The 16,495-nt window shown below is 39.4% G+C and overlaps 1 protein-coding gene across 3 annotated transcripts in view; it reads left to right on the top strand.

Moving 5' to 3' along the window:
* The window catches only part of smarcad1a (SWI/SNF-related, matrix-associated actin-dependent regulator of chromatin, subfamily a, containing DEAD/H box 1 a), a 285,741-nt gene that overhangs the window by 100,791 nt on the left and 168,455 nt on the right, over positions 1-16,495 (top strand). For all 3 annotated transcript variants that reach the window (XM_039751123.1, XM_039751121.1, XM_039751124.1), the window contains exon 8: positions 16,015-16,391. In XM_039751123.1, the coding sequence (XP_039607057.1) occupies positions 16,015-16,391 (377 nt within the window). The remainder of the gene's footprint in view (positions 1-16,014; positions 16,392-16,495) is intronic.

Below are 16,495 nucleotides of genomic sequence, written 5' to 3'. Positions count from 1 at the left end.
GTATATAACACACCAAAACACACCAGCAAATCCACCTCTGAATGGCTGAAGAAAAACAAAATGAAGACTTTGGAGTGGCCTAGTCAAAGTCCTGACCTGAATCCAATTGAGATGCTATTGCAATTACAACAATTCTGCAAAGATGAGTGGGCCAAAATTCCTCCAGAGCGCTGTAAAAGACTCATTGCAAGTTATCGCAAATGCTTGGTTGCAGTTATTGCTGCTAAGGGTGGCCCAACCAGTTATTAGGTTCAGGGGGCAATTACTTTTCACACAGGGCCATGTAGGTTTGGATTTTTTCTCCCTAAATAATAAAAACCATCATTTAAAAACTGCATTTTGTGTTTACTTGTGTTATATTTCACTAATGGTTAAATGTGTTTGATGATCAGAAACAACCTTTGAAAAGAATAAGAAATCAGGAAGGGGGCAAATAGTTTTTCACACCACTGTATGTGTGTGCATATATATATATATATATATATATATAAATATATATATATATATATATATATATATATACCTATCTATATACCTATCTATATATACCTATCTCTATATATACCTATATATATATATAGATATATATATATATATATATATCACAGTGGATCCGGAAAGTATTCACAGCGTATCACTTTTTCCACATTTTGTTATGTTACAGCCTTATTCCAAAGTGGATTAATTTAATTTTTTTCAACAGAATTCTACACACAACACCCCATAATGATAACGTGAAAAATGTTTACTTGAGATTTTTGCAAATTTATTAAAAATTACAAAATTGAGAAAGCACATGTACATAATTATTCCCAGCCTTGAAAAATTGAGGTACGGTGCATCCTGTTTCCCCTGATCATCCTTGCGATGTTTCTGGAGCTTAATTGGAGTCCATCTGTGGTAAATTCAGTTGACTGGACATGATTTGGAAAGGCACACACCTGTCTATATAAGGTCCCACAGTTGACAGTTCATGTCAGAGCACAAACCAAGCATGAAATCAGAAGGAATTGTCTGTAGAAATCTCGGGAATTTTACAGAAAATTTTCTGCTGCTTTGAAGGTCCCAATGAGCACATTGGCCTCCATCATCCATAAGTGGAAGAAGTTCGAAACCTCCAGGACTCTTCGTAGAGCTGGCCGGCCATCTAAACTGAGCGATCGGGGGAGAAGGGCTTTAGTCAGGGAGATTTCCATAAACCTGATGGTCACTCTATCAGAGCTCAAGAGGCCCTCTGTGGAGAGAGGAGAACCTTCCAGAAGGACAACTATCTCTGCAGCAATCCACCAATCAGGCCTGTATGTTGGAGTGTCCTGACGGAAGCCACTCCTTAGTAAAAGGCACATGGCAGTTCGCCAAAAGGCACCTGAAGGACCTGAACATGTGAAACAAAATTCTCTGGTCTGATGAGACAGAGATTGAACACTTTGGTGTGAATGCCCGGCGTCCTTTTTGTAGGAAACCAGGCACCACTCATCACCTGGCCAATACCATCCCTACAGTGAAGCATGGTGGTGGCATCATGCTGTGGGGATGTTTTTCAGTGGCAGGAACTGGGAGACTAGTCAGGATAAAGGAAAAGATGACTGCAGCAATGTACAGACACATCCTGGATGAAAACATGCTCCAGAGCGCTCTTGACCTCAGATTGGGGTGACGGTTCATCTTTCAGCAGGACAACGACCCTAAGCACACAGCCAAGATATCAAAGGAGTGGCTTCAGGACGACTCCGTGAATGTCCTTGAGTGGCCCAGCCAGAGCCCAGACTTGAATCCGATTGAACGTCTGTGGAGAGATCTTCAAGTGGCTGTGCAACGACGCTTCCCATCCAACCTGATGGAATGGGTGAAACTGGCCAAGGATAGTTGTGCCAAGCTTGTGGCATCATATTCAAAAAGACTTGAAGCTGTATTTGCTGCCAAAGGTGCATCGACAAAGTATTGAGCAAAGGTTGTGAATACTTATGTACATGTGATTTCTCAGTTTTTTTTAATTGCACTGTATATATTCATAAGTGTGTGTGTGTGTCTGTGTATGCATATTTGTACAGTGCATCCGGAAAGTATTCACAGTGCATCACATTTTCCACATTTTGTTATGTTACAGCCTTTTTCCAAAATGGATTAAAATAGTTTTTTCCCTCAGAATTCTGCACACAACACCCCATAATGACAATGTGAAAAAAGTTTATCTGAGATTTTTGCAAATTTATTTAAAGTAAATGCATATACTATACATATTTCCGGCGCCGCATTCGAGTGGCAGCCTTTCCAGCAGCTCCGTATACGACTTTATCTTTTTACCTTTTTATCTCTATCTCACTGATCACTTCTACCACTTTCTTTTATGTGGAATTGCTCCCTGGACACTTTTTACACATTTTTACTATTTTACTATTTGACATGGATTGTTACACTCCGAGAATCGCCTATTCAAGAAGTCAGCTTAAAGCACTGAGAAGAAATGCTTATGCCGGTGTGGTTCCTTATTTACCTGACGAGGTAAGAAGGCGATATCGGGGCAGCCGAGCGCAAAGATAAAAATAAGATTAAATCGAGAAAATGGCGTTATAAACCGTCGGTGCCTTCTGTGATCCTGGGAAATGTAAACTCACTACAAAATAAGATCGACGAACTGGCTGTGCTGGTGAAAAATGTCAGAACCTACAGAGAATGCAGCTTGCTGTGTTTTAGTGAAACATGGCTAACGTCTATCATCCCAGATGCTAACGTGGAGCTACCCGGGTTTAGCACAGTTAGAGCAGACAGAGACGCAAGTACCTGTGGAAAGAAAAAAGGAGGAGGACTCGCTCTCTATGTCAATACAAAGTGGTGCAACTCAGGACATGTAAACGTTAAAATCTCCACTTGCTGCAGGGACATCGAACTGTTGGCCGTAAGTCTGCGCCCTATTACTTGCCCAGAGAGTTTGGACACGTGATTGCTGTTATTGTTTACATCCCCTCAAGCGCGAGATGGCGTGTGACATCATCCATTCCGCAGTTGCTAAGTTACAAACGCAGCACCCTGAGGCACTTGTGCTAATCGCTGGAGACTTTAACCATGTAACGCTGGATAAAACATTACCTGCCTTCTCCCAGTATGTGGATTGTAACACTCGGGAAACAGGACTATTGACCTACTATATGCAAGCGTTAAAGACGCATACAGCGCCACCCCACTGCCTGCGCTTGGGAAAGCAGATCATAACCTGGTTCTGCTTCAGCCTCAATACAAACCAAGAGTGAGGCGCTACCTACAACCACAGCTCATTCAGGAAGTGGTCCCCTGAGGCAGAGCAGGCTCTGAGAGACTGCTTTGGAACTACAGACTGGGATATATTGCTGAGATCACATAGTGAGAACATTGAAGAGGCTGTTGAATGCACAACTGATTACATCAACTTCTGTATGGACATTGTAGTTCCAGTAAGAACAGTATGCTGCTATGCTAACAACAAGCCATGGATTACAAGTGACATCAAGGGCCTTTTGAACCAGAAGAAAAGGGCTTTTAAAGGTGGTGATAAGCATGAGCTGAAGTGCGTGCAGAAGGAACTCCGAGTCCAGCTCAGGGCGAAAGAGCAGTACAGGAGAAAGCTGGAGCAGAAGTTGCAGAAAACAGTATGAAGGAAGTGTGGGATGGGATGAAGATTATCACTGGCTGCAGCTCAAGCGGGTGCCGAATCGAGACAGGCGTGGAGAGAGCAAACCAAATGAACAACTTCTTTAATAGGTTTGATCACAGTAACCCACTCTCACCTCGAGTACTGCATCCTCCAACCATCCTTCTGCTGATACCAGCATAGGTGAGACATCCCCACCCACAATTACAGCAGCCCAGGTGAGCAGAGAGCTGAAAAGACTTTGTGCCAGCAAAGCAGCGGTCCAGATGGTGTATCGCCACGATTGCTGAAGGCCTGTGCGTTGGAACTGGGGAGTCCTCTACAGCGCATCTTCAACCTGAGCCTGGAACAGGGAGAGTCCCAGGCTTTGGAAAACATCTTGTATCACTCCTGTCCCAAAGGTATCACGTCCTAGTGAGCTGAATGACTTCCGGCCTGTTGCTCTGACGTCACATCTGATGAAGACCATGGAGCGGCTGCTGCTTCACCACCTGAGGCCACAGGTCCGTCACGCACTAGACCCTCTGCAGTTCGCATACCAGGAGAAGGTGGGAGCGGAGGATGCCATCATCTATATGCTTCATCGATCCCTCTCCCACCTGGACAGAGGCAGTGGTGCTGTAAGAATTATGTTTTGGACTTCTCTAGCGCCTTCAACACCATCCAACCTCTGCTCCTTAGGGATAAGCTGACTGAGATGGGAGTAGATTCACACCTTGTGGCATGGATTGTGGACTATCTTACAGACAGACCTCAATATGTGCGTCTTGGGAACTGCAGGTCTGACATTGTGTGCAGCAATACAGGGCGCCGAGGGGACTGTACTTTCTCGGTCCTGTTCAGTCTATATACATCAGACTTCCAATATGACTCGAGTCCTGCCATGTGCAAAAGTTCGCTGATGACACTGCTATTGTGGGCTGCATCAGGAGTGGGCAGGAGGAGGAGTACAGAAAGTTAATCAAAGACTTTGTTAAATGGTGCGACTCAAACCACTTACACCTTAACACCAGCAAGACCAAGGAGCTGGTGGTGGATTTTAGGAGGCCCAGGCCCCTCATGGACCCTGTGATCATCAGAGGTGACTGTGTGCAGAGGGTGCAGACCTATAAATATCTGGGAGTGCAGCTGGATGACAAATTGGACTGGACTGCCAATACTGATGCTCTATGTAAGAAAGCTCAGAGCAGAATATACTTTCTGAGAAGGTTGGCATCCTTCAACATCTGCAGTAAGATGCTGCAGATGTTCTACCAGACGGTTGTGGCGAGTGCCCTCTTCTACGCGGTGGTGTGCTGGGGTGGCAGCATAAAGATGAAAGACGCCTCACGCCTGGACAAACTTGTTAAGAAGGCAGGCTCCATTGTAGGATTAAAGTTGGACAGTTTAACATCTGTGGCAGAGCGACGGGCATTAAGCAAACTCCTGTCAATCATGAAGAATCCACTGCATCCACTTAACAGTGTCATCTCCAGACAGAGGAGTAGCTTCAGTGACAGACTTTTGTCACTGTCCTGTTCCACTGACAGACTGAGAGATCGTTCCTCCCCACACTATGCGACTCTTCAATTCCACCCGGGAGTAAATGCGAACATTAATTTTATTTTAATTCTTTTCATTTTTATTACTATTTAATTTAATATTGTTTCTTTGTATCAGTATACTGCTGCTGGATTATGTGAATTTCCCCTTGGGATTAATAAAGTATCTATCTATCTATCTATCTATCTATCTATCTATCTATCTATCTATCTATCTATCTATCTATCTATCTATCTATCTATCTATCTATCTATCCTATCTATCCTATCTATCCTATCTATCTATCTATCTATCTATCTATCTATCTATCTATCTATCTATCTCCTCTTAACCTGTGTTGAAGGGGAGTCAGAGGAATTATCAATAATATACACATAAGGACAGTCAATTTGGAGTACTCTGTTAATATAACTAGCATTTGTTTTGGATGACTTTTTAAATTAGAAATGCATGACATAGCTCAGTAGATGTAATCTGTAGATTATTAATTTTTTTTCTTGAACAGCACATTGAATACTGACTTGTTGCGCTTACAGAATTTTGCAACATTAATACTGCAATGATAAAAAATCTTGCATCATTTGCAAATATAAATTAATTATTGTCAAACATAACAAAGTCTTAACATAAATTCTAAGACATTGACAGTGGACAAAAGGAAAATAAAAAGTATTGTGTTTTAAATGCACCTTTAGTTATTATTTCATTTTAATGCCTCGTAGGAGTGGACAGATTATAAATGCATATGGTAGTCCACTGAGCTACCAGCTCAGGTACATTTTCTGGTAGCCCGGCTTTATATATGGGGTGGAGGTTTACCTGCATCTTTTTATAGTAATATTTTTTGTAAAATGTTGTTGGAATATGAGTGCAAAGCACTCTTCTACCATGATACAAACACAATCGTTATTTTACATAACAGATGATTTTTAAAAAACACAATCGTTATTTTACATAACAGATGATTTTTAAAGTATTGTTTGATGTTTCATCTTATTCCATTGAACTTAAAATATATTATCAAAAGTGAGTTGAAATACTGCATTAATATTGTACTCTCAATTTTTGTTTTTAGACCTAAGTTAGATTCCACCAATTAGTTTCTCTGTCAAAAGCATCATCAGTTTGATCTTCAGGGTTATTCTGAGACTCAGTATTTCCCTTATAGTGTCATATACCTTTAATTAATGAGGTTTAGGCCTGAAAAAATATCTTCACACTCTGCAGTGTTTGAGCTAATAGTAAAGAGCATTTTCACAACCTCCAGTACACCAGAAAGGAAGGTGTTATTTTCTGTTCAGAGCACAGAGTATATACTGGGTAATGGTTAGTGTCTTATTTTTTATGATATTCCTCTCCTGCTCTTTCAGTTACTTCATAAGGCGACATCTGTTCGTAATCATGAAGGTGCAATTTGGCGAAAAGACAACTCGGCAACAACCTTTACCAATTAGGTAATAGTTAGGTTCACAGAGGATTTTTTAATGATACTTAAATAACAACGTAGGGCGCTGGAAAATCCACAGAATCACCTGCTTTATGAGAGTCCCAATACGTTGAGAGTAAAGATATTCCTTAAGCCGTACTCACAGGTTACTTTTTGTATTCTGAATAACATTATCATATGATTACAGTCAATACAATTTATATAAAGGATTAGCAATTTTGGTTGCAGAAGATAATGTAAGATAGAGTTTGTCCCATCTGCAGAATAAAGTTAATTCACCTCTATCTGTCAATTATATACATTTATTTTCAACATTTTAAATCATGTTGTCATTTAAATATAATTGAAAAATCTCTTTGAACCTATTACCTAACTGGTAAAGGATTTAGTCGAGTTTTTTCTTTGCCGAATTGTCTTTTTGTTGTCTTTTTGCCGAGTTGATTGTCGCCCAGTTGCCGCCGAACTGTTTGTAATATAGTATGGCTTTTTGGTTTCAAAAGATTGATGTCTTATTCCCAAGACTGAAATATTGAAAACCTGTGACAGAAGAATTATTGGAACATTCAAACCATCACATGTGATCAACAAGATGCTGAATGTTTGAGGTAATTTTCACTGTTGTAGCAACCCCTTTCAGTTGAAAAGAGCGGATCAGCGAGCGGAAGCAGAGAGCGGATCAGCGAGCGGATCAGCAAACGGAAGCAGAGAGCGGATCAGCAAGCGGAAGCAGAGAGCGGCGGCATCTCCCAAAGGCACGTAGCCCTTCGCAAACACCCGAGCAAGTTCACCTGAGGTAAAGCCGGCAGCTGACCAGTAAAAATAACCGGCAGTGAGAAATTAAAGTCGATCGCTCAGTGGGTGGTGGAAACTTAAAGCGACGGTGATTCAGCTGAACACGGAAAGCACCGAAGCACCTATAAAAACGGCAAAGATGACTTCCAACACTTAATGTAAGTTCTATCTGCTCTCTGCCCATCAAGGGCACGTTTATATGTTGTGTGTCCTGCAGTATGTACAGCTCAGGTTTTCCGGCCGACAGTGCAGATAGCTTCACCTGCCAAAAATGTTTAGTTAATTTAGAGTTGGTCGGGAAAATACGTGAATTGGAGGACCGCGTTAGGAATCTGATAGCCATTAGGCAAACCGAAAATTGGATCGACTCGGTTTGTACTGTAGTCAGTGCGCGGCCGAAATCAGCAGCACCAATTCAGCCACAGGGTGAGTGGGTAACAGTAAGACGGGGGTCTAAGAATCCAAAATTTAGTCCCCCAGCACCCAGGTCACCAATTCGGACCCAGAACAGATTCTCAGCTCTCTACAGTGCGCCTGTGGAAACTGAGAATAATAAAGTGCTCATAATTGGCGATTCCATAGTGCGGAATGTTAGAATTCCAAACTATGTTAAACCAGCAGTTAATGTTAAGTGCCTGCAGGGGCCAAGATTTCTGGCATAAAGGCCGCATTGGACCGTGTTGCGACGATGAAGTATCTACCTTATTGCTGCATGTCGGAACTAATGATATTTATTTACAGCAGTCTGAGGTATTAAAGCGGAACTTCATCTCTCTATGCACCAAAGCTAAAACAAAATGTCGGAATTTAATTGTATCTGGTCCCTTACCAAGATTATATAGAGGGGATGTGATTTATAGCAGATTGCATTCCTTTCACTGCTGGCTAGAAACCTGGTGTGCAAATAAAAGCATAGCATTTGTGAACAATTGGGATGATTTTTGGGAAAGGCCTGGATTTTTCAGAAGAGATGGTCTTCATCCTAACTGGAGGGATCTTATGTATTATCCCAAAATATGGCAGCAAAACTGCCTGGTTAACTGATTAGAGCACCATCCAGGCTGCAGTCATATGATCTTAAATCACAGGCTGTTGTTTATCCCACCTGTTATTTTCCTGAAGCTGTTACCCATAATCCCTGTTGTGGGGCATCCAGTAAATTTAGTCTTGATACAAACCATAAATTAATTGATAACCAAAAATAAGGTGTATAATTAGACCAAGGGATAAAACCAGACACTCCACCAGGGGCATCTGTAATAGAAATTTAATTCAAATTAAAAAAAAATATATCAGCAGTTCAGAAAGAACCATGCAGTTTTAAATGCTGTTTATTGAACATTCGCTCTCTTGGCACTAAAGCTGTTTTGGTAAATGATATATATTAAGTACAAAATCTGATCTGTGTCTTCTTACTGAAACCTGGCTTAGTAAATGTGACACTGTTCCCTAGCTGAGGCGTCACCAGATGGATACTCGTTCCTTCATAAGTCTAGAGATTCTGGTCGAGGAGGAGGCCTTGGAATAATTCATTGTAACAAAATGCAAATCACTCTAAAAATTTAGGCAACTTTACATCCTTTGAGGCATTCATTTTAAATATTAAAACAGATTCCAACACAATTATAGTGCTAGTCTACAGACCACCAGGGCCATATTCATTGTTCATGACTGAATTTAGCAACCTTCTGTCTGATTTGGCTATAAATTATGATCATGTAGTTCTGATGGGGATTTTAATGTACACATTGATGTGGAAACTGACACTTTTAGCAAATGTTTTACTTATTTGTTAAATTCAGTAGGATTTTGTCAGATTGTCAAAGGTCCAACTCATAATCATAACCACACATTAGATTTAATTATAACTTACAAAGTTGAAATTCAAAATTTAAATATTACTCCATTAAATGTAGTTATTTCCATCACTTCTTAATTATTTGATTTAGTTCTGCCCATGCCAGCACTCACAGATTAAAACAAAGACAGTGCGACATCTAGATTGTAATTCTGCTTCAAAATTTATAGATACCTTGAGTAAGTCGAGTGTAAACGTGGAAAACCATTTAGATCAGTTAACATCAAATGTAAACGTGGAAAACAATTTAGATCAGCTAATATCACATTATAATGTGACCTTGAGAGATGCTCTGGACACAGTGGCTCCCCTAAAACAAAAGTGATCAAAGCACATAGAAACTCTCCCTGGTTTAATGAAATACTCGAGCTCTTAAATTAGAGTGTCGAAAACTGGAGCGCAGATGGAGAACAACAAAGCTACATGTCTTTCAAATTGCATGGACAGAGAGTGTTAAAAATATAAAAAAGCCCTCTTTAAAGCTCGCTCAGAATACTATTCTACATTAATAGATAGCAATAATAAAAATCCTAGGGTACTTTTAGAGCAGTGGCTAAATTAACAAATGGAATTCAGATCAACAGTGCAAAATACCAACAGATATTAGCAGTACAGACTTTATGAACTTCTTCAATGAGAAAATTAAAAATATAAGATCCCAGATCTCAGCATCACAGTACAAACCAAATACTAGCTTAGCAGACCCTGCCACCCATTGCATTCAGCACTTTAGTAATTTTAATCCTGTAACTCACCAGGAAGTCTTAACTTTAATTACTAAAATGAAGCCCACTACTTGTTCCCTAGATCCAGTGCCAACAAAACTAGTAAAAGTGCAATGAATGTTCTTGCAGCCTATTCTAACCATTATCAATAGTTCATTACTGCATGGCACTGTACCTGATGCACTAAAAGTGTCAGTCATTAAACCTTTACTTAAAAAGTCAGACCTAGACTCACACATACTAAATAATTATATGCCTATTTCAAATTTACCATTTCTCTCTAAAATACTAGAAAAAGTAGTCGCCAGTCAGCTTCAGTCACACCTTACGCATTACAGTTTGTTTGAGAAATTCCAGTCAGGCTTTCGCACTGGTCATAGTAAGAAACTGCACTAACACGGGTTGTAAATGACATTCTGATATCCTCTGATGAAGGAAATTCCACTGTAATTATGTTGTTGGACTTAAGTGCAGCATTTGACACCATTGACCATTCTATTTTACTGCACAGGCTAGAAAACGATGTTGGGCTTACAGGCCCCGTGCTCGCTTGGTTCAGTTCTTATTTATCAAATCGATTCCAATATGTACAGAAATGTGCTGACAGTACTCCATCATTATACACAGAAGTTCAATATGGTGTCCTGGAGGGTCAGTACTGGGACCTTTACTGTTTTCACTTTACATGCTTCCACTAGGATCTCTCATTAGGAAACATAATGTTAATTTTCACTCGTATGCAGATGACACCCAGTTATACCTTTCTTTTAAATCAAGTGAAGTTTCTCCGATGTTGTCTTTAATTAGTGAATTAAAGGAATGGATGAATGAGAACTACTTGTCTTTAAATACAAATAAAACAGATGTTAAATGTTGGAGGTAATGACGCTGATCACAGCAATATTTTGTTGTCATTTAACCTAATTTTACTGAATCAGCCCGCAATTTAGGAGTTATCTTTGACTAGCAAAATACCCGCGCTTCGCAGCGGCGAAGTACTGCATTCAAATTTTTATTAAGAAGAAAATTAAACCCTTTTAAACTGAGGGAAAATATGCCAATAATTATTTATTAAGGATCTCTTTGTGTGCCACGTTGTCAGTTCGGCCCTCCGGTTGTAACATGACCAAGCTGTGCGCTGAGCTTACTCTTGAGCATGCAACTTACAGTTGGCCATGTGAACAGTAATCTTGTCTCAAATCTCACAGCTTGGATTGCTGCTGTCATAATCGGTTTGAGTTTCATGGTTTGTTTCAATTACGACAGTATTTGCAGGATTTGTTGTGTTGAAGTGACATTCGGCATTTGTCAAGCGTTGTAAGCACACAACCAGTTTCATCGATAAAATCACATCCAGCTTTTGAGAGTTTAAACATTCATAATCATCAAAGTGTCCACTACTGAAATCGTCACCTGTGAATCTAAGATGTTTAAGAGGCATTGGCGGTTGTCGAAAGGTGTAAAATATTTGGCTATTTCGGTACACTTGAAAGCGACAACCGAACAATTCAGCGACAGCCATCAACTCACATGCAGAACCATAGGTAAAGGGCTTAAGCATTTCACTCTTCTAGTGCTCCTGTGTAGAATAATTATCTCCTGTACCGTCATCAGTCCACACCTTGAACCTGTCCCAGTCATTCAATACACAAGACACAATGTTCCTCCGGATATCAAGAGTGAGCCTGATATGGCTGTGCAATATGTAACAAAGAGAATGGAAAAGGTAGGTGGTATCTCCGGGCATGGAAACCACTCGGAAAGTTCTTTGATCGATAGAATTTCTTGAAGATGGGCCCATAAGTAACAAAGACTGTTGAAAAGTTCAATATGGCTGCCGACAGTTGCATCATACCACCGAAATAAGTACGTACATTGGTTTCAGTTAGTGCAGGGAAGCCTACCAAATTTCGAGAAGATGGGGCCATAAATAAGAAAGTTCAACATGGCGGACATTGTTGACCGTTATGACCATGACGTGTAGAATTTCAAAATGAAACCTGCTTAACTTTTGTAAGTAAGCTGTAAGGAATGAGCATTGCAAATTTCAGCCTTCTACCTATACGGGAACTTGGAGAATCAGTGATGTTGGAAAATTCAATATGGCGGCTGACAGTGGCGTCATACGACCGAAATAAGTACGTACATTGGTTTCGGTTAGCTAACGGAAACCACCTACCAAATTTCGTGAAGATGGGGCCGTAAATATGAAAGTTCAACATGGCGGACGTTGTTGACCGTTATGACCGTTACGCGTAGAATTTCGAAATGAAACCTGCTTAATTGTTGTAAGTAAGCTGTAAGGAATGAACCTGCCAAATTTTATCCTTCTACCTACATGGGAAGTTGGAGAATTAGTGACGTTTAGAAAATTCAATATGGCGGCCGACAATGGCGTCATACCACCGAAATAAGTACGTACATCGGTTTTGGTTAGCGCAGGGAAGCCGCCTACCAAATTTCGTGAAGATGGGGCCATAAATAAAAAGTTCAACATGGCGGACGTTGTCGACTGTTATGACCGTTACGTGTAGAATTTCGAAATGAAACCTGCTTAACTTTTGTAAGTAAGCTGTAAGGAATGAGCCTGCCAAATTTCAGCCTTCTACCTACACGAGAAGTTGGAGAATTAGTGATAAGTGAGTCAGTGAGTGAGTGAGTCAGTCAGTGAGGGCTTTGCCTTTTATTAGTATAGATTTTAGCATGTCATTTAAAGCACATATTACAAAGTTGTCCAAAACATGTTTCTTCCATCTTAAAAATGTTAGGAAATTAAGGCGCTTTCTAAATAAACAGGATTCGGAGAAATTAATTCATGCATTTATCTCTAGTAGGATTGACTACTGCAATGCAGTGTTCACTGGCTGTTCAAACTGTTCTTTATACAGCCTCCAGTTAATCCAGAATGTGGCTGCAAGAATTATTACAAGAACAAGAAAATATGAACACACAACTCCAGTTCTTAAATCCTTACACTGGCTCCCGGTTAAGTTTAGGGCTGATTTCAAAATCCTCCTTTTAACATACAAAGCATTAAATGGCCAAGGTCTGGCTTACTTGTCTGAACTTATCATGACTTACAAACCTGAGTGCACATTAAGATCTCAAGATGCTGGTCTACTTAGGATTCCAAGGATTAATAAAATAACAGTGGGAGGTCGAGCTTTTAGTTACAGGGCCCCTAAACTGTGGAATGGTCTTCCTGCTTCTATAAGAGATGCCCCTTCAGTCTCAGCCTTTAAATCCCGGCTGAAGACTCACTACTTCACTTTAGCATATCCTGACTAGAGGTGCTGATTAACTGTACATGCTGCATCTCTGTTGTTAGTTGTTAGCACTAAAACATAAGTGACATGATAGTTAGAATTGAATACTAACCCTCACCTATTCTGTTTCTGTTCTCGGTACCCAAATGTGGCAATTGGTGCCATGGCCCACCTGCCAAGTTGTTTGCCTGCCTATGGTAAAGTCATCCCTGATGGAGGATCACCAGAATCATGGGAAAGAGGGGTCCTTTCATCGGAGCAACGTTTCAGCCGTGGAATGGCCAAATGGGGAGGCAGCTTGATGGATGAGGTCTCCAGAACTCTAAAAATATCCAAATCTTATTATGTGAAATCATCTACTGTTAAATTCTGCTCTGTACTTCTAAAATTTTTATTATTATGCTGTATTAAGGATTTGTTCTGTTCTGTGTATTGTGTTGTATTGACCCCCTTCTTTTGACACCCACTGCACGCCCAACCTACCTGGAAAGGGGTCTCTCTTTGAACTACCTTTCCCAAGGTTTCTCCCATTTTTCCCTACAAGGTTTTTTTGGGAGTTTTTCCTTGTCTTATTAGAGAGTCAAGGCTGGGGGGCTGTCAAGAGGCAGGACCTGTTAAAGCCCATTGCGGCACTTCCTGTGTGATTTTGGGCTATACAAATATAAACTGTATTGTAAAAGAGTAGTGTCAATGTACATTTTTGTTTCCAAGTTGTTTCATGAAATATCTTAGCAATACATCAGAATTTTCTAGATCTTAGAGTCTGAGTAGCATAAACAGTTTAATTTTACTGTGCTTTCTCTCACCTTTTTAATCCTAAAATTATCTTCTCTGCATATGGCACGGTGCAGCAGTCATTGCTACTTTCCAATATCCACTATATTTAAGCTGAAAATGTTTCTTCAGTATTTGAAAAATTATTTTCCTTTTATTGTAACAGTGCTGCTTGTAATTATGATTCCTTACACTTGTAACTGGTATTGAAGCTGCAGTTGTACAGGTTGCTTTGTCCACTTTTTTTTTTTTAAATACATTTTTCGCTATATTAATGACTAGTGGGTGAGTACGTGGTATGCCTGGTTAACTCTTGATATGTTTGCACATAACATTACATCAGAAGCAGCAATTTGAAATCGGGTTTTTGGCACACGCTGCCATGGTGGTAAAATTAGAGTAGAGGTTCGTTATGTGGGTCCCAGAATGATGAACAAAAGTCCAAATATAATCCAAGCAGAAATATTTGTATTGTAGCTGTTCATCATGTCGAATATTATACTCTCCTTCACTTCTTTTGGTTAATGGTTCTGACATGCCATTTTCTACTTGTTTTCCTTTTAAAACTAACAATAACTTGTACAACTGTTCTTCTGTCAGAAGAGTCTCACTTCATCTACTTTGTAATTGTTAGGCATACAAAGTTGACCAAGCACTGTCACGTACTGACTAGGAGAACATCAATGTGCCAATGGAACAGGCTGCCACAAGTATAAATGCACTTTGATCACTGACAGCGTGCACACTTTGTGTTGCAGTCTGCTTGCAGGCTTCATGCTTTAAGTATAACAAAAGACAGTGTGGAATGTCTTTTTTAAAAGTGATACTCTAGTTAATAGACACTAAGTATTAGGTCTTTTTTTTTTTTTTCTTTTTAACCTATTTGTTTTTCATTTTGATACCATTGCTTGGATGGAAGATCTGAAACTTCTGGTAGTCAGCTATGCTTTGCAAATATGTAGTTTGGGTGACCAAAATGAAAAATTAGTAATCTCTAGGTGTTCAGGCTACCACTTTTTCCACCTCTGCCTTGTAAAGCTTTTTTTTTTTGCCTTAGAGAGCACATGATTTTTTTTTTTTTTGTGGTATTGTGTACCATCAGTGCTGGCAAAGCATAGTATCACAGGATAAACCTACAGACGATGTGGTCTCTAAAGGACAATTTTTGGAAATGTCTCCATCTTTTGAGATTCTTCAGAGAGCTACAAAATCTCTTCATTGTTTAACTTATGGCCTGAATAGAAGATTTCATGTAGAAGACCAGAGGATTTCACATGCAGCTTTCTTATCTTTACTGCTACATTTGGGTGGCAACTGGTGTCACCTTATTTTAATCTGACCTTTTTTGCAATTTAGCAGATATTTGTATCTTCTAGTTATTTTCAGACTTGTGAATATTGTTTAGTTACTCCTTATGATCTTACATTTTTTAATTTCTCAACACTATACAGTTATCACAAGTGTAGAAATCGCATTAATTCTGCTGATTTTGCTGTATATTTAGAATTGTAATTTAACATTTTAAGAAAATTGTATGATTCAATAAATTCCCATTCCTGTAAAATCATAATATACTGTAAACATTGTATGCTTCCCCACCCTTGCAAGTTTGTGTTGTGCTGTATAATAAACACAGAATCCCTTAGAAAGCTACTAAACAAATGTTTAAAATGATGCATTCTGTTTCCAGATTAATTTTTATTGAATAATGATTACAGAAGGAAAAAAATGTTTTTCTCAGGTCAAATATAAAATTCAGGGGTTATTAGCTTGCTCTAGTTGCTGATTTCAGGCATATTTTGTACATGATCAATAAAACCTTTAATTAGTAACTGTGCTTTAATAGTTGAAATTGTTTGCCAGTTTTTCATAAGACATTTGTTGCAGATCAATTGCGAATTACTATTCGTTGGGTGAACTACTAGCGTGACTGTTTTTTTTTATCCTCTAAGTGAATTGATAAACCTTTTCTTCATATCTTTTAGTCCAGGAATCTGCTACTTTAGAAGCAAGAGATAATGCAAACAAGAAGGACCAGGCAGACAGTTCAGTGGACATAAAAATGCAGAGAAAATCTGTGAAAGATAAGAGTTGCTTCAAACTTTCAAATCTGAAAAATGAAACAAGTAACCAGAGTTTAAAGCTGCAGGAAAGTGACTTAGAAGATGAGGACTCTGTATGCTCAGAATTTGAAAAATATTCTGATACATCTGACGAACAAAATGATCATGAGCAGAAGGCCAAAATACTGAAGTTCTTGCAAGATGCCTCTCTAGATGAGCTCTCCTTGATATCACGTTGCTCTGTAAAAAAGGCTCAGAAGATTATTGAGCTCCGTCCCTTTAAAAGCTGGGAAGATCTGGTGAGTTTCTTTTTTCATTATTCTCAAGAAAAGTTTTCCCTTTATCCTTTTTGTTTTATTTCTGTTTATACCCCAGATGCATTTTATAGACAAGGTGTGTTATA

Source organism: Polypterus senegalus, chromosome 4 (genome assembly GCF_016835505.1).
Source record: "Polypterus senegalus isolate Bchr_013 chromosome 4, ASM1683550v1, whole genome shotgun sequence".
In the NCBI taxonomy this organism is placed as follows: domain Eukaryota; kingdom Metazoa; phylum Chordata; class Cladistia; order Polypteriformes; family Polypteridae; genus Polypterus; species Polypterus senegalus.
This window is presented reverse-complemented; position numbering and strand designations above follow the sequence as displayed.